Source organism: Melitaea cinxia, chromosome 20, assembly GCF_905220565.1.
Source record: "Melitaea cinxia chromosome 20, ilMelCinx1.1, whole genome shotgun sequence".
NCBI lineage: Eukaryota > Metazoa > Arthropoda > Insecta > Lepidoptera > Nymphalidae > Melitaea > Melitaea cinxia.
In genome coordinates, this window is record NC_059413.1 from 933,495 (window position 1) to 957,955 (window position 24,461).

A 24,461-nucleotide genomic window follows, 5' to 3' on the forward strand; every position below is an offset into this window, starting at 1 on the left:
CGTTTCATAAACGACAAAGTTATCCCCGAACATAAATAAAAAAAAATTAAAATATATATCGAATCGGTCGAATTGCGTAACCTCCTCCTTTTTTGAAGTCGGGTAAAAAATTACAAATTTGAATTAGGTCAATTTTTTTCTAAATTACTTTTCATGTATATATCGATTCGATTCGAAATCGATATATAGCCTGCGGCTTCCTTGCGTGCACGTCTCTAAAGAAAGTTTCATAACCGTAGGTCAGCTGCGCCGTAGTCGTCCAGTCGTGACAATGACGTCATGGCGATAGAAAAGAGTGTTGTGCTTTACTACGATTATTTTTGTAATGTTTGTTTTTTATTTATGTTGTTGTAAGTATATATAACGAGTGCAAGATAACACAAGAAAAATATTAAAAAATAAACCTTCCTAGATTATATAAGTAATCATTTATTGCATAAAAACCAACAAAAACAAGTCACTGTGTGGTACTCGATAACGACTCTTGGCAGCACTATTTTTTTCGTAGGTATTTTTGTTTATTTTATGCCTTGGCGTACAGGGCACGGGAATGGTTTTGAGGCGTGGCGGTCAAAAGGTTAAATGTTAGAATTATTTTCATACCGAATTTTGGTTAAATGTTCCCGTAAGAGTTTTCTGCATAGGGCAATCAATGTAGGTATCCTTGCCATACACTAAAAAGGTTCTGTCGGTTTGTCCAGTTATATGTATTCGGTCCATATTTATATTTGCTACTTCACTACATAGTATAAAACAAAGTCGCTTTCTCTGTCCCTGCACATGTATGTACGCTTATATCTTTAAAACTACGCAACGGATTTTGATGCGGTTTTTTTTAATAGATATATTGATTCAAGAGGAAGGTTTATATGTATAATAACATACAATAAATAGTGGAGAAATACTGTTAATTTTGAGTTTTCTAATGTTATGTCGTAAATAATTATTTTTTTTTTCGCTTAAATTGCAAACGCAGGCCTACGAGATTTATCAAAATAATGTACTAAGTATTGTACACATTAAAAAGGTCTACAGAAAACTACGCTATGGTGTATGTCTATCTCTTATGGATATCCCACAATAACATTTTTTTGTCATTTACTTTTTACGACAAATAATGGCTAATTTTCAAAACGATTTTAACCAATACAGCATTAATCCTTATCTAATTAAATACCTTAAGTACATTGTTGATTTAATATAGATCTATATGGCTCTTTGCAGCATATGATTTAAATTAATATTTTCGAAGATATTACAGATTTAAAAATTGCGGTACGTAGCGTTTGCGGCGGTTCCGGCCGGCTTTTACTCTAAAGTTAACGCGAGCGGGCCACGTTCAGTAATGAATAAATCAAAATTACTTGATCGATTTTAATCATTTTTTCAGTGAATGATATAGGCTATCATTATATTTTATACCCGTGCGAAGCCGGAGCGGGTCGCTAGTAATATTATATAACGAGAACAAAATTGGTTGTCTGTAAAGTTGGTTAACGGACGATTTAACGTGACAACGTCTTAAAACATCTTGGACGCATAGGCCAATCGAGTGGAAGAGAGATAGATGCGGCGCAACCGTAAAATGAACGTAACGGGACATTGAGTCATCTTTTTCATGCATGCCGCCGGCGTTCATCGATTTAATAGACGTCACGTCAAGGTACTACAGGTTTTAAAATGTTATATGTATAGCTATAGACTTCCTCGGAAAATGGACTAACACAAAGATTTTTATAATAGAATTCGAATCAGTACATAGTTCTTGAGATTTGATTGAAAAATTTGAAGATTTAAAATGCTTCAGCTTGATAGTTTAGTACCTATATAATCATATTGAATAACCAAAATACCTATATGTTGTTATATGACGATAGTTAAATGTCATATCTTTACATATATTTTTCGCTGTTAAAAAGGCATCATCTATACATATAATAAAATGGTACGAAAGTCAAAACTGTACATTGAATATTTTTTAAAAGAATACTTGGGATGTGATCTACAATCGACACCGAAGCCAAAAAAAAACTTTTTAGACTTTTTGTCTGTATGTATGTCCGGGATAAATTCAAAAAGTACTGCATGGATTTACTTCAAATTTGGCACGAATATTATTAAGAAGTCGGGTCAACATATAGGCTACAAATTATCACGTTATCACCTACCGGGAACGAGCAGTGAACCTTTATTACCTCAACGCATTCTGTAACAACGACGCATATTTGAATGTTGTTATTATGTTAATTAGCGGTGGGCGTTATTTAACGTAATCGGTTTCAGTAACTAGTTACGAAGCTAATAACCATATACGTAGTTTCGCCGATACGAATGTAACGATTATTTTACGTACGCAGTTTTTTTGCGTACGCAGTTTTATCAAAAACTTGACACAACGACCGGCGCATAAGCGTTTTGCCTAATAACGTAACAGGTTACTAATATTAATCATTACAATACGCAGATACGCTTACGCGTAGGATAAAAAGAGATGGCTATAAGTACTATAGATGCATCTTTGTTTTCGAATATGCTCATGGGATTTTGTACGCAATTGACTATGAGCTTAAGTTTATTTTAATACGCACAGTTTTTTTAAAGAAATTTTAATTTCGGTCGTGTTTCTTTTTAAATATTTTCGAATTTACTATTTAGCATTAAGTTAAGACAGTTGACGAGTGATTAATTATTAACGATTAATATTATTGTCTCGTGTTGAAGTATATACTAAAATAGTATGGGTTTTTTGTTGTATTTTTAATTATATGTATGTATGTATTTCGAAAAATAATTAAAAACTGTACATAAAATCAAATGAACTTCTAAATACGCCCGCATCGATTATTATGTCTATACAAAAATCAAAAAGTAATTTAAATAATATGTTTTGCAGCCAGTCGTAAGCCTGGATAAAATATGAAGGTAAGTTAATTTAATTATACTTCCATCAATATTAACGTACGTAACGGCATTCGTATAAGTTACAAGTTATAACATATAACTACTTCATAACCATAATACAAACAAAAGTAATATAACGTCGCCGTCCCGTACTGATACTGTATACAAAAATAACTAGTTACGAAAAATAAGCAGTTTCGAAACTAGTTACGCGTATCCACGAAACTACGTATAACCGATTACACATAAAAGACGTTACGACCCACGACTAATGTTAATAACCATGCTATATAAGCTAGCTTCACACTATAAAAATTACGCAATTTATGTAACTAAGCCGATAAACATAATTAAATGAATATAAGTAGACAAGACAATTTTAAAGCAGCGCCATCTATGAGATTTTTCTGTAAATATGAAATGTAAAGAAGAAACGGGTAAATGAATGTTATTTTAAAAGGTAGGATCGTAGGTATTTTTGGTTCTGTATAGCGTTTACGCAGACAACGTTGCGGGGAGCAGCTAGTTATTTATATGGAAGAAAGCTGTTTACTCAAAACAAATTCCTGAACGCAAGCATAAATATTTGACAACCAATATGTACTGACAATTTTACATTTTAAAACATGGAGCATAGAGAAAAGGAGACCGATCGCTACAAAGAGTATATAAGTAAAGAGGTGTCACTCCATAGACACGGTCGAGCTCCGGGTTCAAGGTTTTGCTATACTTCAAGTACCAACTTTGTGGTTGAGCTCTATTTTTTTCGTTAAATTGGTAATTATGAAGCATAGTGTTGTTACTGTTATCCTACCGGAAATCGATAATAGTGTGGAAAAAGGTCGATAAATTAGTCGATAAATTATCGATACTTTTTGAGCACAGGGTTCTTAATTTTATAAATTTTATTTAAAATAAAAGGTTTTTTGTATATGTATAATGTATATTTAAAACTTCTTGGTATATACTACACAACTACTAAATTTCTTGGTACTACTACACTTAACCAGCGAAAAAAATCTACATTTTAAACAAAAATGAAGGTAATTGTTACAATTAAACATTACAAACATAATTATTATTTTGCCCTGATCACTAGTGTCTCGGTAGACATCACCTATCTATTATGTCATCGGCTTTATAAAATAAATATTACAACAAATTATTTAACCTAATGTATAGGCCTATATGTAATAGGCCGAGAGGAAAAAAAGCCGGACAAAACTCTCGGTAGTCTTTTCAAATTTAAAGTTGTTATACAAAAAAGTTACATTATTGAAGGCATGTCGATCACAACAGCTAACAAACAAATTTAATATTTTCGTAAACATACTGCGATACATCCCACAGCTCTCAGCACATTCTAGGCCTCTTTCTTCAAGTAGGAGAAGGATCGGACCTTAATCCACCATTACAAAACAAATTAAATAGTAATTATCAAACAATAACAAACACTTTTACAAAACAAATTAAATAATAACAACTATTAATTATCAAACAATAACAAACAAAATGATTTAAAACATAAAAAACATGTTAACAAAACAAATTCTTAATTATTAAGATATTAATTAATATTTAATTATAACTTATATGCTGTGTGGCTACGGCACTAAAGAATTTAGCCACCCCCTCTCTTCCCGTGGGTGTCGTAAGAGGCGACTAAGGGATAACAAGGTTCCACAACCATCTTGGAACTTAAGAAGCCGACCGATGGCGGGATAACCATCCAACTGCTGGCTTTGAAATAATCAGGCCGAAGACGGGCAGCAGTGTCTTTGGTGCGACAAAGCCAGTACTGCGGTCACCAACCCGCCTGCCCAGCGTGGTGACTATGGGCAAAACACATGAGTTCACATTATTACTTGTGGAGGCCTATGTCCAGCAGTGGACTGTAAAGGCTGTAATGATGATGAATGATATAACTTATATGATTTACAAACATAACATAAACTTCTTTATAAATCAAATTAAAATAAATAAATATAATATCTTATAACATAGATGATTTACAAGCATAAACTTATTTACAAATCAAATTAAAATAAATAAATATGAATAAATATAATATAAATCTTATAACATAGATGATTTACAAACATAACATAAACTTCTTTATAAAACAAATTAAAATAAATAAATATAAATAAATAAATATCTTTTTTTTTTCTTTTTCTTTGATATGTATTATTTCTGTTTTTGGTGTTCAATAAAGTGTATTATTATTATTATTATTATTATCTTATAACATACACACAGTCATATATTCCTATGTTAAGCAACTTAATGCTTGTGTTACAGATAACAACTGACTGTACATTTGTTGAAATAAATAAACAGAAATAATATATATATATATATATATATATATATATATATATATATATAAATATATAAATACACGTAGTACATTCAATCTCAGGCGGGAATCGAACCTGCAACCCGTGGAACAGTAAGTAACAATAACAAAAAAGATGATTTAAAAGCATAACAAACATTTACAAAACAAATTAAATAGTTTCTAATAGTAATTGTCAGCCAATAACAAAAAAGATGATTTTAATGCATAAAAAAATATTAACAAAACTTAAATAGTAACAAATAGTAATTATCAAAAATTAACAAACAACATGATTTAACACTTATCGTAGCATAGTCACAAAAAAATCAACTCTTAAAAAGTGATACAAATGAAATGATCTCGCAAAACAGTAATTATCAATCAATAACAACCAAGACGATGAATTTGACCCATAACATATTCACAAAAATCTAAAATTTTTAAACGTTACATATGTAACGATCCGACATACAGTAAATAACAAACAAACATAACATATATATACAGATATTATCTAAGTAAAAACAATTCTGAAAAGCGTTATATAATGATCCTAGGCATACAGATAAAAAACATAATGATTTACAAACATAATAAGAACATATTTAGAGTAATCTTCTAAATTCTTATTTTTGTATTATTAAATGTTTGTAGTAGGTAATTCCATAAAGTACTACCGATTTTAAAAATTCTTTCACGAGATGCTACAATCCCATGTACGCCATTTAATGGTATGTGGATAAACGAATAGCGGATTATGGGAGAAAACGAAATAGCGAAAATCGCGTAATCTATGTGGGCGAAGCCACAGCGGAATATTTTTTTTTTTTTCGGTTTCTAAGCTAAAATATACACATTGAAAAACTTGGAAAACAAAAAACATTGCAAAGACATTAGATGTCAAGAAGAACTGCCAATATGTATGTTTTCTACAAACATTGTTTTATAGTACTGACAATATAAATATAAATATTCAACAAGAATCTTAAAAATTGTTATCTAAGCTTTGTCTTGATCACATTATTCTAATTCTATATATTTTTGTCTTTACATGATTTCTAATGAATAATAAACAAAGATTATGAATTAATTGATTTGTTTTTTTCTATAAAATGCTCATTACTTAATTGCAAACTAGTCTACTGCTTTATATTTTTAATTTGTAAGTCCTGAGATATAATAGCTTTGAAATGAATTTGGCTCTTGTTTACAAAATGACATAAAGGTTTAGAAGGAAAGCACAATGAGCTCGAATCTTTCCACCATTCTTTAAAACTAATATAATTGTTTAAGTCGTCTACTGGTTTATCAACTTTTAACGAATGACATTTCTGATATTTCGTTCTATCTAATAATTTTGCAGCTAAATAACCACTAACATATACTACTGGCTGCTCCAAAAAGTTACATAAATCATTTTCATATAAAAAGAAATTGATTTCATTGGGCAAAGACAAAACAGGATAAACTATCTCATCAACAACTTGAATGTCATCATTATTATTTCTATTAGGCATGTCAGTGCGGACCCTGCTAATATCGTTATAAGCTACAAACAATTTATTAGTGTCTTCCTCACAGTTCGCATTTCCACTGCCAAACACTTTAAGCTTAATTTAGTTTGAGTCAAATGACTCAGCAGGATCTTCTCACGTTCAGTTAATGTAGAATCTGAAATTTAAAAAAAATCCTGTTATTATATATACATTTTTTTGTAGAAAGTATACAATATTATGTATAATGTGATCTATTCCTTTAATTTCATAAATTTTTACTTAAATATAATATTATAAAATAATTTATTGCTTTTATTATATTAAGATACATTTATTATTTTTATTTCAATATTAAACAACGCTAATATTGATATATTTTATTAGTGATCGTTACAGTTTAATATGTATTTAATTTTGCTTTAAATAATAACACAAGTATACGACAAAGGAATGCCCATTGCATGATACAATTGGAATCATTGAATGTAATTATTATTTTTTTCCCTTTTTCTTCAATTTACTTGAAATATTATAACAATAAAATATACGTATTTGATTACTAAGGAAAGAGCTATATCTAAATTATTTTGTCATTCTATTTTTTAAACTGTACTATACTTTAATAGTATAATATTGAAATATATATATATATAAATGTATAAAATATAGATAAATGAAACTGTTAAACATTAATGTTAATGCATATTTAACAAAACTAAGCAAACTTTTGATTTATAAAATGTAAATTTTTGAAGCAGTATAATTAAAAATTGATTTGACTCTCATATGCTTGATATTAGTCAAATGTGTACCGGGCTATTCATAGGTATAATGAAATAAATAATTTTCCCATAGAAAGAGTGTGTGCTTCTATTAATAACTGGCCTCAACTTTTAAGTGTATTGCAGCCAATGCAGACCACTTCGGATTAGCTTTATTTTCATAGAATTATATTAATGTATTAAACTAAAACACTATAAAATTCAATTTTGAGACAAATAAACATTTAAAAAAAAAAATTAATACATAAAAATGTTTTAGTTGCTTATAATTATCTATGTAGTAACATATACAGTTAGAGAAATATTTTATATAATAAAGTGAACTTGTGTCATAAAATTAAATGCTAATTAGCTATATGCTTAAAGTAGACATGTTACTTGTTAATGTTTTATGTAATCAAAAATGTGAAATTTTCATTTGTTATTATTACCTAGTGTTTTTTCAAAAGTAAGTCCTTGTGGTGGCTGCGAAGTAGAGGGCAAAGGGAGAAAGCTGTATTCAGCATCTGAAAAATAGTAGTACAATATCTAAATATATCTAGTATCTATTACTTGTTATTTTTTTTTTTTTTACATTTTCCATTATTTACTCACTCTTAAATTATCTGAATTTTATTTTCTACTAGCTTCTACCCGCAACTTTGTCCACGTGGAATAGTTACTTTGGGCTAGCTGGGGAAGGTCTCAGAAGGAAAAAATCCGATTTTGAAACATTCTTCATTGGTGGTCCACTCTTATTGGTCTTTGCGTGATAATATATAGCCTATAGCCCTAGCCTTCCTTGATAAATGGGCTATCAAATACTGAAAAAAAAATCAAATTGGTCCAGTAAGTCCAGAGATTAGCGCGTTCAAGAAAACAAACTCTTCAGCTTTATACTAATAGTATAGATTTGATATGAAATTATTTTTATTTTAAAATTAAAGTTAATGATTACTTATCTTGTTATATAGAAGATGAAAATGATTATTTTCCAAAGGTGTTATTCATAATCATTTTATAGAAAAATAAAACTAAAAATCTTATACTGCATTGGATCATTTGTATCATATGTTGTGAATCGTTGCATATATGTGTTAAAAGATATTAAAGATTCTCAGAAAGTGTTTTACATATATCTCTCATTTTATCAGCGATATGTATATCAATCAGCCTTAGATATCTGATATCTAAGGGCCAATATTATCTAGGTAAATGTATAAATAATAAATTAAATAGGTATATGTTAGATGATTTTTTAGAACATTGACTAACAATAATCTATTATATGATATTTATTACAACTGAGATTGTACTGCCATTATCAGTACAAAATATATTTAAAAATTATCTTTTTCTATACAGTACAATTGTGAACATTTGTATGGCTTTTATATAAATCTCATCTTTATTTTTTTTTAAATTTCCAGTACATACTTAGTAAGACAGAGTTTTTGAAACAACAAGACATTGTTTTCAAGAAAACTTTTTGTCACTTATTAAAAATGTATAAGACTTGCAACAGCAAGTTATTAAAATTATAAGTAAGTTCATTTAATTAACAATAAAAATCTTAATTTTATCCATCATTAAAAATATATTACATAACCAAACATGAACTAACAAGATGCTGTACCTCTTAAAAACACTTGTTACTTCTAACAACATAACATAAATAAATATAATATAATAAAGTAGTTTACTCACTTTTAGATAAAATATTTTCATTCCATTGCACATTCTCTGAATTTGTTATATCTTGAAAACTAGAAAATAAAAAAGAATTTATCATAAACATCAATTAGCATATTATGAACCAGAAATAAGGCTAGACAAATAGCTAAACAAGAACATCGAGAAAAAATAAATATTTTCATAATTATGTTAATCATGTAATTTATAATTATCATAAACATATAAAAAAAATTTGCACCTTTCAAGACTTGAGAATTTTCTTTTTCTTCACCATATAAAGGAAAATCTACCAAAAGACTAGAAGACATCCAATGGTTGTGGCAAATTTAATGTTGGAATAGCATTTTTAATTAATCTATTGCCCTTTGTATTAAAATACTTTTTTTCAAAGTGATATCCACACAAATATTTAATTTCATGCAATTTTTTAACAGGTATGTAAGCAGTCTTCATTCCCAACTGCTTTGACCCAAGAATGACACCTGAGAGTAGAATTTTAATCGTCAATTTAAATTAAAAGTTTAAATTTTACATAGTCTACAACTAGTTTTCTAGTATACATAAGTATGTATAATACTTTAATGTTACTTTATTACTACAGTTAGCTATTTACTGTTATAAAGATTATAAGTAGAATTTATTTAAATATTGTATTGTTCTATTGTTAACACCACAGAGCATAGTAATATTTACACTAACCGATCTGGATCAAGTGGAAACTTCTTCAAAAATACATTGGCTCCAGTCCAGGGGTCCTCTTTAGACCACAAATAGTACATTTTTGATATCTCACATTACGTTTCACTGTATTTTCTAAAGGAATGAAAACAGAAAAATATAGTATAAGTAATAAAAATATAGGTATAACTATAAAATACTATTATTTTCTGTTGATATAGATATATTTTCAAAAGCAAAATTACTTCGTTCGACCAAAAAGACCAATGATTCAGGTTCAAATACAAACCCATAGTAAATCCCTAGAAGCGACGAATAATATTCTCACAATAAAGTATTAGGGCTCAGAAAATATATATGCAGAAAAAACTAAAAATCCAAAATTCCGGGCGTGGTTACTCGGTGGTTGCAATATAATATGGCGGTTAGGAAATAATTGTTCGAGTCAAAATTTGACAATTACGACGTTTCCGACGTTTAAATTTTTTCATTTTGACGTACAATTTTGCCAATTTATATAAAAATTCAAGTTTGGTATAGAAAGTATAGCAAAAAAAGTGTCGCCCTACTGGATCGCTACGTACTAAAGCATAGCCCGCCTGTCCCTAAAAACTTGTACATAATTGTAGTTCATTTTCAGCCACCAGTCTGCGCTGCTGACGGTAAGTTGCCTCTGTGAAGTTAGCTGTTTATGTCATGTGCTTATGAGTACAAGTAAATGAAGTTAGTTGAATAATGTATTTTGTAAACAATGTTTACAAATTTTCTTTGCGGCATTTGTGAGAAAATAATCGTGCTCCGTATTTTTTTAATTTTTGACCAAAAGAAACATTAAAAAATGGTGAAACATTGTATTGTGCGTGGATGTAAAAGAGATTTAGCATCTGATCGCTAAAATAGAATGAATTACTGAAAAACAATTTGCGTCAATCATCTTTATTCAAAGTACCAAACTACCAAAGGTAATAATATCTTCATACGTTATTGATTCATAGCTGTACATTGGAATACTGAATATGTAAAATTATTATTTGCTTAGTTAATCATGGTTTTTTTAAATAAATTAATCTTTATTTAACTTTTAAGAAATTGTTGAAATTAAGGTTAATTACAAGATTTGCAAGTCATTACATTCTCAAAATTTATTCATTCACTTTCAGAATAACGTATTGAGGGAAAATGGGTAAAAGCTTTATCACAACAATTGACTCCAAATCAGTTTGTGTGTGAGAAGCACTTTCGCGAAGAAGATATTAAGAAAATTGATCGATTGATTATTAATGGAGCTGAAATTATCATCCCTCGCAAAAGGTGGACTCTTTTGAATGACAATGTCATTCCAATAAACCGTCAGGATTTGGAAAAGGACATTTCTGAAGAGGTTTGAATGCCAAAATTTATTATTTTTAGATGATATTGAAATATAAGAAATATCAAATCCGTTTACTTTACTTTAAAGTTGTTTTTTTTTTTGTTACAGCAAGTTCCAACAGTGCAAAATGACATTAATACCCTTGTTAAAAATCGTTCAAGGTAACAATTTAAAAGAAGATTCTCAACCAGCAGGACCCCATCATATGGAATCACCATTCATCAGATTGTAACAGCTAATAATGTAAAAGAATTAGATATTATTATGTTTATCATATTGTTATAGATTTGCGAGATTTTAATATTTTTTTTGTACATATATTTCAACATTAGGTCATTATCTCGAACATGTCTCCGTCTCCTTTTCACTCAATACTGATCCAAGGATGGTGTTATTTTGCTTGTGATGAAGAGTTGATATTATATAAGATATGAATTTTACTATTTCCAATAATCTTTCAGTGAAGGTAAATAATTTTCTCATGCTTTTTTAAATAATTTTATCTATTCATAATGCATACAGAGCATTTTATAAAATTTATTAAGTTTTGCTCACATAATCATTTCTGATACAACAGGTTTCTTTCTCTCAACAACCAGAAATTGTTATTGATACTACATCATCTATAGAAGATATAAAAATGTATATGGAAACTCTGCAAGCCACTATTTTATGTAAAGGAACTGACATACACTATAGGTACCATATATTTTCTTTCATTTCTTTTAATATAAATAAAAATCTCATACTATTATACATTAGGTGAAAATTGAAAATAAACTTAAAGATTCAACTAAATCGAGGCTCCATCTAGAACTGTGACACCTGAAGTAAAAACAAGCATCAAGTACATCTTTTAGTAGTAGTGTGAAAAGAAAGAAAGTATCTATCTACATTACCTTTGAAAAATTCCAAATCATCTTGTAAGTCAATAGATATGTTTTTTAGGTAGCAGATTTTTTTTGTAATTATCTAACTGTATGCAAATGAACTTGTAAATAATGTAAATACATTTATAAAGCAATTTTATGAAATAAAAAAAATATGATATTTTAATTGTTTTTTATTTATTTTACTACTATGTCGTTAAATATAGCAAATTTTGATCTTTCATTTCTACTAACTATCACTCAATATTGATACTAATTCACCACTTCGCCAGTAAACCTGTATAGTAGTCACAATGCAAAGGCCACGTTTATATTGTCTCCTTGTTAATTAAATAATTAACAGATAGTCTAATAATATGGCTAATACATTTCCGATAATTTTAGTACTATTTATTGATTCTTAATTTACTTTGAGAGAAGTTGTATTTATAATTATAAATTATGTGAAGAAACATATTGTAAGCATCATTAAAAACAGTAATTGTGGTGTTTTTATGATTTTTATTGAAAAAAAAAAAAATTAATAAAACCATATCAAAATATGCATAATATTGTTCATAATTAATGAGAGACAATAATGTATTTTTATACAAAAAAAAAGCTATAGAATACTATACAGGACAAGGCGTTGGCGCAACGGTCATAGCACTGGTTATGGTGGTTGCGGGTTCGATCCCCGCACATAACAAACATTTGTATTGGCCATACAGATGTTTGCTGTGGTCTGTTTGTGCAGTCCTTTTGAGTCTCCCCACCGTGCCTCGAAGAGCATGTTATGCCGTCGGTTCCTGTTGTTATCATGTACATCTAATAGCGATTGATACGGAATAAATCTGCCAACCAACATTGGAGCAGCGTGGTGGATTAAGCTCTGACTTCTACACGGGGGAAAGAGGCTTATGCCTAGCAGTGGGATATTAGAGCATTACAGGCTGAAGCATACAGGAAGAATACCACTAACAAATGCTATAGTTTTAACTTATTTAGTATCACAGAACAAAAAAGAAAAACAAAATATAAACCTAATCCCAGCCGTGGGATGTTGTTAGCAAAGTTAGGTTGCGCCGTGGAGATCGTCAGGAGAGTAGCAGCACGAAATAATAACAAATATAATTTGTAATGAAATGTGAGTTTTATTTCAATAAACTATCACTGCATTACACTGTCGGATTATAAAAGTAGAATACAATAATACAATTAATTTAACAACTTGTCACAAGCACAAGCAGATGGAACGATTCAAGATGAAGAACGGAAGTGAAGTTAACAATAGATTATACGTCAACATGACTACAGTCATACCAAAGCCAATTACAATATCCGGTGTAGAGCATAGATACAAAATCTTCAACACTCCTCCTTAGGCTCTACATGGGATATAGTATTACAAATACAAAACATATTCAGTAACATACTACATCATGCTAAAACAAATACACATTCAAAAAAAAACATAGGCACCTGATTATGACTACACAATGCAGAAAAAATAACATTTCACAATGCAACACATTAATGCATGATCACAATTCTATAATTATAAGTCATAAATCTTTAATGCACTTATATTTACAACAAACCATTAATACATGTCATTTATTTCAAATATAGTGTGATCCCTGTTATTAATTTAGACTACATACATTTAATTCTTTAATAAAACCATGGTGTTTTTCTCTACACAATGGTTTTGTAAACATATCTGCTACCATGCGCTCTGTTGGTAAGTATTTTACATCGAATAAATCTTTTTGCATTAAGTCCTTAACATAATGATACCGCAAGTCAATGTGTTTGGTTCGTCTATGGGAATATTCTTTTATTAGCAACAATTTTTGTGCGCTTTGGTTATCATTGTATACTACAACATTAAAAGTTTTGTTTAAAATTTCTGACAAGAAATTTCTCACAAAACATATGTCCTTACATACATCAGAAATAGCTAGGTATTCAGCCTCTGTACTAGATAATGCTATACAACGCTGTTTCCTAGCTTCCCAGTTTATGACATTCCTACCGAGTTTAATGATATACCCAGTATAAGACTTGCGATCTGATAAATCATTGGCCCAGTCTGCATCAGTGAATGCATCAATTGACAAACCACTACTCTTATAAAAATAAAGACCATAATTTGTCGTTCCCGCTAAATATCTTAATATTCTTTTAGCAGCACACCAATGACTCACATCAAAGCATGTACCAAACTGACTTAGTTGGCTGCAGGCATATGAAATGTCTGGTCGCGTACAAACCGCTAAATACATAAGTGAACCTAAAAGCTCTCTATAATTATAAACAGAATCTTCCAAACATTTATCTGCTTTTTCTAGCTTTAAGTTTACAGGCAAAGGTGTTGCGACCGGTTTACAATCCTGCATACAGAATTTACTTAACAGACGCTTAATGTAGTCTACTTGGTCTAAAATAATTACATTTTCCTTTCTTGTTACATTGATCCCTAAACAGCTCTTTAGTTCTCCTAAGTGTCTTATATCAAAGTGTTGCTGTAAAAGCGACAAAACACCTTTTATACAACCACTATGGAACACATATAAGTCATCTACATATAGAGCTATTATCACATATTCATCTTTGGATCTTTTTACATAAATACAGGGCTCACATTTTGACTGGCTAAAGCCGTTATTAGTTAAAACATTATGTATCTTATTATTCCATACACGACTAGCCTGTTTTAAGCCATATATGCTTTTCTTTAGTAAACAAACTTTATTTTTGTCTCCGTTACTAAAAACCAATTGGCTGTTCCATATATATTGTTTCGCTAAGGTCGCCATTTAGAAACGCTGTAGTTACATCCAAATGATCTATCTCTAGGTTAAATTGAGTGGCAATAGAAAACAAAATCCTAAGGGTTGAATGCCTGACTACAGGAGAAAACGTATCAGAATAATCTACCCCTTCCTTTTGCGTAAAACCTCGGGCAACCAATCTGGCTTTGAATTTATCAAACTTACCCGTGGCGTCGTGTTTTCTCTTATATACCCACTTAGACTTGATCACATTACCTGTTTTCGGGCGATCAACGAGCTCCCATACGCCATTTTTGATCATGGCACTGAACTCACTCTTCATAGCTTCAAGCCATTTATCTTTATCGGGTGAATTCATTACCTCGTGGTATGACATGGGGTCACTTAGCGAAGCAGCATCAGCCATCATAGTAGACAGGTCGTAATCCTTATATTTAATAGGCAATTTACCTCTATTACTACGCACTGGTCGTGGCGAGCAAGACGCATCTGTACCTACAGACAATGTCGGCTCTCCTCCTCGAGATGTAGATTCCGGCAGAGAAGAGTCAGTGCCAAAAGGCTTACCATCTTCATCACCTTCATCTCCGGTGCAGTAGTTGACGTCAGATAGCGGCGAGAAAGCATGTGGCGTACTCTCCGCGTCTGAAAGTACAGAAGGATCATCATTAGACCTTAAAATTTCATTATCTACTATATTATTATTTGTATTGATGTCAATATTTAAAAAATCATTCCTCATCTCATTACCATCTGCATGTGAATTATTATAAAATAATGTACTTGTATAATTTTCTATTTTAAATTCATCTTTGGTATATTTTCCAGCAAACTCATTTTCTAAAAATGTAACTGTCCTTGAATGAGTTACTTTACGAGGATCCGCTGGGTCAACTAAACGGTAACCTTTACAATTATCACCATATCCTACAAATATATATTTCTTTGCCTTGGCATCAAGCTTTTGTCTTTTCTGATTAGGAACATGTGCATATGCAACGCAGCCAAAAGTACGCAAGTGACTAAGATCAATATTGGATCCGGTCCATTCGCATTCTGGTATTCTGTTTGACAACACGGCGGTAGGGCTTCTATTTTTTAAATGGATTGCTGTCATCACAGCTTCCCCCCAAAAACGATTCGACAACCCAGATTCCAGTAACATAGCACGTGCTTTATCAAATATTGTCCTATTGACACGCTCCGCCACGCCGTTCTGCTGAGGGCAATAAGGCACAGAGGTTTGGTGAACAATCCCTTCCTTCTTTAGATAATTAGATAATTTATTATTGCAGTACTCGGTTCCGTTGTCAGTACGTAATACCTTAATAGGCAATCCTGTCTGTTTTTCTACCATAGCTTTAAAAGAAACAAAATGGGAACTTACTTCATCTTTAGACTTCATGAGGTATCCGAAGGTCTTCCTCGTACAGTCATCAGTGAAGGTCAACAAGTAGCGGGCTCCGCCCCAAGTGCTGACTTGCACCGGTCCAGCCACATCCGAGTGCACCAGCTCCAGAGGTTTGGCAACACGTCTTCCACTAGCTTGAGGAAAAGATGCCTCATGCATCTTGCCTGACAAGCAAGAGACACAGCTGGCAGGTTCCATTGAATTGTCTTCCTGAAAAACAACACCAGAACACTGACCACCACCTCCCAGGATACTTACACTTGAGTGGTTAAGATGACCAAGGCGCTTATGCCATAAGCTTTTAGGCACGGACGCAGCTGTGTGAACACTCACTGTCCCCTGCCTAGGATGAAGGGGCTTGGAGTGATCATGAGGTAAGGGCCTACCTTGCTGAACTTTAAATTTATAAAGCCCATTTGTTTTACAAGCTGAGAAAATTTGGTTGCCTGAGATTTTTGTATTCTGATTATATACAGTACATAAGTTATTTTTAAAAACTACAGTGTAACCTTTGGCAGTAATTTGGCTGACAGACATTAAATTATTTGACAGATGAGGCACCAGAAGTACATTTGACAAACTAATACTTGAACTTACTTGTATCTTGCCTATTGCTTTACTTGAAAGCTCTTCCCCATTGGCGACAGATATAATATAATTCCTATCCTTAATATCACACATGAGATTCAAGTCCCTACACATGTGAGCAGTAGCTCCGCTATCAATAATGAATTCGCTTGAGCTCGAATCGGCGAAGGCAGCAGCAAAGAGAGTGTGTTCCTTCTCCCTATTACTTTCCTCACGCCGTCTCTTGAAGCATCGTTTGGCTACATGTCCTTGACGTTTACAATATGTGCAGGTTACCATCTTCTTGTTGGTGCGTGTTGTTTGATTTTTCACTACATATGCCGATGAAGATTTGTCGGTGCTACGCCTATGGTCCTCAAGTAGTAGTCTGGTCCTCACTAATTCACTTGTCAATGTGCTAGCAATCGACCCCGCCGCAAGACTTGATACGACTATGTCAAACTGTTCGGGCAATCCTGACAACATTATCTCTGCCACTTCAGCATCTTCGATTGTCTTTCCTATATCAGAGAGCTGCTGTACTAAGTGCATTATAGCCTCAATGTATTCAGACATCGATGAGTATTGATTATAGTCGATCCTGTGCAACTGACGAAGTAAGACAACACGACGATATAGTCCTTTGTCTTCGAAACTAGCAGCTAGTTTAGTCCAAGCCTCATGAGCTGTTTTACACTGCCTGACGTATTGATAAAGCGCGGGTTGAAGCGATAGAACAATGCGAGCTAACGCCTTCTTATCAGCTACAGCATCAGTGACCGCTTCGGTGCTTACACAACTCCACAAATTTTCCAAAGTCAATTGCATTTCCATCGCAAACTTCCAGCTAGAATAATTGGAGCACCCCGCCAGCTTTTCGATATGATGAATTGTACTCACATTCGATTCGGCCATTTTGTTCGTGCGCAAAACTCTCTATTCCTGGGACCTGGGCCCATAACCTGTTAGCAAAGTTAGGTTGCGCCGTGGAGATCGTCAGGAGAGTAGCAGCACGAAATAATAACAAATATAATTTGTAATGAAATGTGAGTTTTATTTCAATAAACTATCACTGCATTACACTGTCGGATTATAAAAGTAGAATACAATAATACAATTAATTTAACAACTTGTCACAAGCACAAGCAGATGGAACGATTCAAGATGAAGAACGGAAGTGAAGTTAACAATAGATTATACGTCAACATGACTACAGTCATACCAAAGCCAATTACAATATCCGGTGTAGAGCATAGATACAAAATCTTCAACAGATGTTAAAATATTGATCTTATAAAAACAATTTTACATCTTACTGATAAAGTCTCAGTATCTGTAAGTTATTGAATCTATAACGATATGAAACGGATAAGTTTTTGATATGTTTTCATTCCGCTTCACACTTCACTATCTGGCAAATATTTTTCTATTCAGAACCTTTTTAAATTATATTATAGGTAATTTCATATTCGAATCTTATTAATAGGTAAACATCGTAAATATTTTAGTTAAAGTACATTTACAATAAATGTGAACAAAAAATAAAGGTTATAAAAAATGTATAAGTAAGTGTTATATTAACTGTGAAGTTTTATACTAAGCTTCCTATCGCAGCTTTATTGCGTTGAAATAGATTATTATTACGTAACTTAATCCAATATCGTCTACTTCTGAATGAATCTTTATTGTGAATTAAATTAATGCCCATGGTTAAAAATATGCAAACACCTCACAGACTTATAAATAAGACAGTCTTCTCTATAATTATTATTTAGTACTATCTGATCCGAAAGGCACGTCCTTTTTTGCGAATTATCGAAGTTTAATCACTATTTTGGTTTTTCTTTTCAATTTATGCGAAATTTTCGCATGAGTTCGCCACGTATATACACATCTCTGGAGTTGTTATATACGTTGAATTTTTTTTCTATAGGTCATTGTAACTTATACTTAAAATATACATAAGTTAAAACTAAAAGAATATCAGGTAAAATGAAACCCAGTCTCTTAATTTATACGCTAGTGTAAATTCCAAACAACATCTGTAAAAGCGTAGAAACGTGTGTATATTATTACGATAACAACTTTTTGAATTGTTGTAGCTCAGAAACAGTTTTTCAGCTTGTTAGGAATTTATGCACCTTCGAATGTCTAATAAAATGATCGAACTAAACGTTGATAGACTTGATAGATCAGTTCAAATTAGCGCACAACAGCCCGCGCTTTTATTGAGGCAACTTAGCGATCGCAGCGCTACGCTATTTCGTCGATATTTTCGGGACACTATTTTCTATAGCGATCGTTCTCCTCTTCTCTATGCTCCATGTTTTAAAATCTAAAATCAGTGTTGCTAACTTTAGGGATTTTCCCCTGAATTTAGGGATATTTTGCAAATAGCGGGAAAGTTTTAGAGGATAAATTTTGTGGAATTTTTAATTCTTCAGAACGTTATATTTCTATACAGAAAACTAATAAAAATAACAATTCCTCAATAATCAATTTTTAAAAGAACATGTTCATTGAATATACTAAAGCAAAGTGTTAGGACTTTGGAAGGAAACTAGCTTTTATTTCTTTAATATGCTCATTTATTCTGTTTTTATATAATCGCAGCACACACAACAAGAAGACCAACTTAAACGCCATTGCGGCTCACCACAGAGTATTTTTGCGTTCGAACAATGTTGCCAATATAAAATATTTAATTGCACTTAACACAAAGCATACAAAATAATTTATTTTCTATTTCAAAACCTGGTGGGGGATTGTGGTTGTGTGCAAGTTTCGTAAGTTCTTGCGCGGCTATTTTTCTGTTTAATATATTGATACCTTTCTGTTGTAAAACCTCTATCCTATTGTGTTTTGTGTTGTGTGATTGTCATTCTGTAAGTATATTTGTGTAGTTTTTACTTGTTTTAAAATGGATAATGAACCGCCGGATCCTGGTGGAGGTTATATGAGTACGGCAGTTTCAATGGATTCGAATGTATCCAACAGAAAAAGGCGGCCTGAATCGGATATTGCTCTCCAGGCCAAGAAATCGTCGTCATCCGCCCTTGAAACACCATCTATTCAACTGACTTACGTTCACCCGGACTATGATAAAGGAAAAAACAAATACTCGTCAAATGATGTTGCCCCTTTCGTGGTTCACGTATCAAGACATGAAACAGTACCAAACACAGGTGCTTTCCTGCGTCCAATTCAATTCGGCCATTTTCTTTATAAAAATAATATCAATAATGTTGTGATGGATGGAATTAAAAGAGTTGGACGCAACCGTGTATCAATAGAATTTAAGACAGCTGAACACGCCAATGCTTTCTTAGACCACTCAGCATTACCTGCAGGTGGATATATAGCAGCAATTCCAGTATTTAGCATTTCCCGAATGGGAATTATTCGAGAAGTACCTGTAGAGTGGTCTATGGAAGAACTGGTGGAAAATATTGAAGTCCCCAATGGTGTTGGAAAAGTTATTCGGGCCCGGAGACTGAGCCGAAAATCATATAATGAAAATAATACCCCCATCTGGATCCCTACACAAACAGTAGTTTTAACTTTCTCTGGACAAAAACTTCCCCCTCGTGTATTTTGTTATTTTACTTCCTTACCGGTTGAAACCTACATTCTGCCAACAATCCAATGCAATAATTGTTGTCGATTTGGTCATGTAAAGGCTCAGTGTAGATCAAAACCGAGGTGCTTCAAATGTTCACAAATGCACGAGGGCGAAACATGCTCTGTCCAATCCCTGTCCTGTTTATTTTGCTCTGGTGCGCATGCAGCAAATGATAATTCTTGTCCTGAGCACTCTAGACAAAAAGCTATAAAATTAGTTATGTCGCAGGAAAGTGTTTCATACCTTGAAGCTTCTGCTAGATTCCCACAGGTACGTAGATCATTTGCTGACACAGCTAGGAATACGCCTCTTATTTCTAACCCTGTCAATACACAATATTCCCCTACTTCTACTTCATATAGAAAAACTACATTTACTCCAGCCCGTCCAATCGCACCTGCTAGCCCAGGTTATGACAGACAAGCGCATCAAAATATAGTCCAACCCCCTATTTCATCCCTACCTGATGGGTGTGCTTTCCCACAAGAGAATATTTCCCCTAATGATAACTTTTTGGAACTACTAACCTCTATTCTCATTAGTATGATTTCCCGGTTCAGTGACACCGGGCTACCGAACAATATTCGTAAAAACCTATCTCAGCTGTCTTTATTATTGCAAAATGTCCCTGAATCTAATCCAGTGGAACTGCCGTAGCATAAAGAATAAAAAACATGATTTTACATATATCTTAAAAAAATATAATCCATCAATTGTTGCCGTCCAGGAGACCTGGTTAAGGCCTGGTACTTCTTTTAGGTTACCGGGCTACGCTTGTCTCCGGGACGACAGAAGTGATGGAAAGGCTGGTACAGCCATTTTAATCTCTAGAAAATGTACATACTCATTCATCCATACATCTCATAGTGATAGTCTCAATGTTGTTGTTGTCCGTGCTTTAAATGTTTCATTTATATCTGTATATATTCCTGTCCCCTCATCATCTGTGTTGTCTGAATTTTCCTCCATTTTATCCTCCTTAACCCCTCCTATAGTTGTTTTAGGTGATTTTAATTGTCATCATATGTCATGGGGGTCATATTTCAGTGATAGTCTCTCCCTACTTTTACTAGACTTATTTGATGAATACAACCTCGTTGTACTTAATGATGGTTCTCCCACACGCAGGGTTTCACCTTTCCAGAATCCTAAGAGTGTTGTCGACCTTTCTTTAAGCTCCTGTAACATCTCAGCCCAATTTTCATGGTCAATTCTCAGTGACTCTTTTGGCAGTGATCATTTTCCTATTCTCATTTCATTTAGTCACACTCCTTCTCCTTCTATGATTAATTATCCATCCAGACAATCATTTAAATTGGCTAACGCAGATTGGTCTCAGTTTGCTAACATAACTGATCAACAAATCCGCCAAATTCCTCCAGTCTCCGTTTACAATGTTCACATGCTTTACTCAGATTTTAAAAACGTTTTGTTAAATAGTGCGAAAAAAACGGTTCCTATTAAAAAAAGAGGCATTTATAGAATTTCTTCCCCACCATGGTGGGATTCCGAATGCACAAATGCTTGTAGACGGCGTAAAGAGGCAGAGCGCTTGTATTCGGTATCTATGAGCTTAGAAAACTACCTGAATTACAAACATATTGCAGCACAGGTAAAAAGGTTACTCGCTCAAAAGAAAAAGAGTTGTTGGCTTGTGTTCTGTGAAAGCTTGTCTCCGTCTTCTCATCCCTCATTAGTGTGGCGAAATATTAAAAAATTCCGTGGTTCTTTTTCCCTTAATGATAGTCCTATGATTAATGACACTTCTCTTTGGTTAGATTCCTTCTCTCAGAAGTTAGCTCCTGCATCGGCTCCGTCTTTTGAGGAAAGTCGCGTTTTTTTAAGTTCGTCCCGTACTCCCCTCGGTGAATTTGATCGCCCCTTTTCGCTGGAGGAGTTTCAATTGGTTTTAAATTCCTTAAAGGACTCTTCACCTGGAGTTGATGATATCCCTTACTCCTTTGTGGTAAGAAGTGGCCTGGAAACACAGAGGACTTGTCTAAATTTTTTAAATTCCATTTTTCAATCGGAAATTCCTCCAGAGGAATGGGGGACTCAAATCATTATACCTATCTTAAAGCCGGGAAAGCTTGGTAATGATCCCTCTTCTTATCGCCCAATTGCTCTATCATCAACCCTGGCAAAAATTTTAGAGCACCTCATTAAAAATAGGCTTGAGTGGATCGTAGAGAACAATGGTATTCTTTCCAAGACTCAGTTCGGTTTTCGAAAAGGTCGCAGTACAGTAGATAGCCTCAGTATCTTCATTACTGATATCCGCACTGCCTTCTCAAAAAACGAATCATTGGTGGGAGTGTTCCTTGACGTGTCGTCCGCCTACGATAATGTGCTTCTTCCGGTGCTCAGGCAAAAGATGCTTCATCTGAGTCTTCCTGTGAAGATAGTAAATTATGTCTGCAATTACTTGTCAACCCGTTCTATTATAGTTAATTATCAAAATTCCACCCTCCCACCTAGGAAAGTTTGGAAAGGTCTTCCCCAAGGTTCGGTACTTAGCCCTCTTTTATATAATATTTATACTAACGACCTTGACCTTTCAGTTAGTTCTTTCTGCAATGTTTTGCAATATGCGGACGATGTGGCATTGTACATTTCTGGCACGGATATATTAGAATGCTCTAACCGACTTAATTCCTCTATTTATTATTTAAATGAGTGGTTGGATAGACATGGTTTATCCATATCTACCGAAAAAAGTAGTGTGGTCGTGTTCTCTAGGAGGAGATCTATACCTAATGTAATAATAGTTTCAGACAACCAAGTTTTCCCGGTTAGGGATTGTGTTAAATTTTTAGGAGTATACCTTGACTCAAGAATGACTGGCTCTCAACATGTTAATCATGTTCTAAATAAGTCAGAAAATAATGTCAATATTCTTCGCTCACTTTCTGGAGTGTGGTGGGGTTCGCATCCCTACACACAGAAGCTCCTCTATAATGCTCTGGTCCGCAGTCACTTTGACTATGGAGTTTTTCTACTTGAGCCCTGCAATAAAACCTGTTTAAAAATGTTAGATAGGGTACAATCTAAATCACTTCGCATAATTATAGGGGCTATGAAGTCTTCCCCTATCAATGCTATGCAGGTGGAATGTGTCGATCCACCCCTACATCTGCGACGTCAGTACCTTGCTGATAGGTTTATCTTTAAAGCACTCCAAGACTCTCAACATCCTCTTATTCGTAAGCTTAGTGTTCTGTCCCAGCTTACTTCTTCCTCCAACTATTGGTGCCATAAAGATATCCCCTGTCTCCTTAAGAGTTACCTAAAGTTTACATCTCTACCATGCCCAGTTGCTCAATTCAGACTTAACCCTCTTTATGATACCCCCTTTTCTTCGGTTGTCTTCTCCCCCAAGATTATCCTAGATTTACCCATAAGTAAGGATTACATGGTGGCCAACTCTCAATTCAATTCTGTTATGAACAGTCAGTTTAAGGACTGGTTAATTATATATACTGATGCATCTAAATTGTCTGAGTTGGACTGTGTGGGTGTGGCTGTCTGGATTCCGAAAGTCAATGTTATTTTAAATTACAGATTACCACCAATATCCTCGGTTTTTACAGGTGAAGTTTTGGCTATTCTTGAAGCTCTTAAATTCGTTGAGTCACACCGTCTTGACAAATCCATTATTATTACTGACTCAAAGAGTGCTCTGCAAGCAATTACTTCTAATCAATTTCGAACAAAGTCAAGATTTCCGTTAATCCTGAAAATTAAACATATACTTTTTAATTTGAATAATAACAATATTAAAGTTGAGCTGGGTTGGGTTCCTAGCCACTGTGGTATAGTTGGCAATGAGAATGTCGATCTGTACGCTAAGGAGGCAACTAGGTCCGGAGGTCTTAGTCAATTTAAGGTTTATTGTCAGGACGTCATTTCTCTTGCGAAAATTCATTTACCCTCAGTCTGGAATGAACGGT

At 33.1% G+C, this 24,461-nt stretch overlaps 1 protein-coding gene and 3 long non-coding RNA genes across 4 annotated transcripts; 2 read left to right on the top strand and 2 right to left on the bottom strand.

Annotated features, from left to right (window-relative positions):
* Positions 1-6,381: 6,381 nt before the first annotated feature.
* Positions 6,382-10,405, bottom strand: LOC123663599. The gene is made up of 6 exons (XM_045598270.1): positions 10,162-10,405; positions 9,894-10,007; positions 9,207-9,265; positions 7,952-8,026; positions 6,822-6,913; positions 6,382-6,633 (listed from the first exon to the last, which is right to left on the bottom strand). The coding sequence occupies exons 2-6, from the start codon at positions 9,971-9,973 to the stop codon at positions 6,382-6,384; spliced, it is 558 nt and encodes a 185-aa protein (XP_045454226.1). The 5' UTR covers positions 9,974-10,007; positions 10,162-10,405.
* A 57-nt stretch (positions 10,406-10,462) lies between these two features.
* On the top strand, positions 10,463-11,149 carry LOC123663487. Its single transcript, XR_006744670.1, has 3 exons — positions 10,463-10,595; positions 10,699-10,834; positions 11,033-11,149. It is a non-coding gene; the product is annotated as an uncharacterized LOC123663487 (long non-coding RNA).
* A 462-nt stretch (positions 11,150-11,611) lies between these two features.
* On the top strand, positions 11,612-11,951 carry LOC123663188. Its single transcript, XR_006744625.1, has 2 exons — positions 11,612-11,710; positions 11,822-11,951. It is a non-coding gene; the product is annotated as an uncharacterized LOC123663188 (long non-coding RNA).
* Positions 11,952-15,474: 3,523 nt separating this feature from the next.
* Positions 15,475-16,405, bottom strand: LOC123663708. The gene is made up of 2 exons (XR_006744692.1): positions 16,299-16,405; positions 15,475-15,556 (listed from the first exon to the last, which is right to left on the bottom strand). It is a non-coding gene; the product is annotated as an uncharacterized LOC123663708 (long non-coding RNA).
* Positions 16,406-24,461: the final 8,056 nt, after the last annotated feature.

Coding starts and splice junctions, on each gene's coding strand:
- LOC123663599 (XM_045598270.1), bottom strand. CDS start 9,973: ATGTACTATTTGTGGTCTAAAGAGGACCCCTGGACTGGAGCCAATGTA. Junction 9,266..9,893: donor TTTCCACTTGATCCAGATCG/GTTAGTGTAAAT, acceptor TTTATTTTCTAG/TTTTCAAGATATAACAAATT. Junction 6,634..6,821: donor TGGCAGTGGAAATGCGAACT/GTGAGGAAGACA, acceptor TTTTTGGAGCAG/CCAGTAGTATATGTTAGTGG.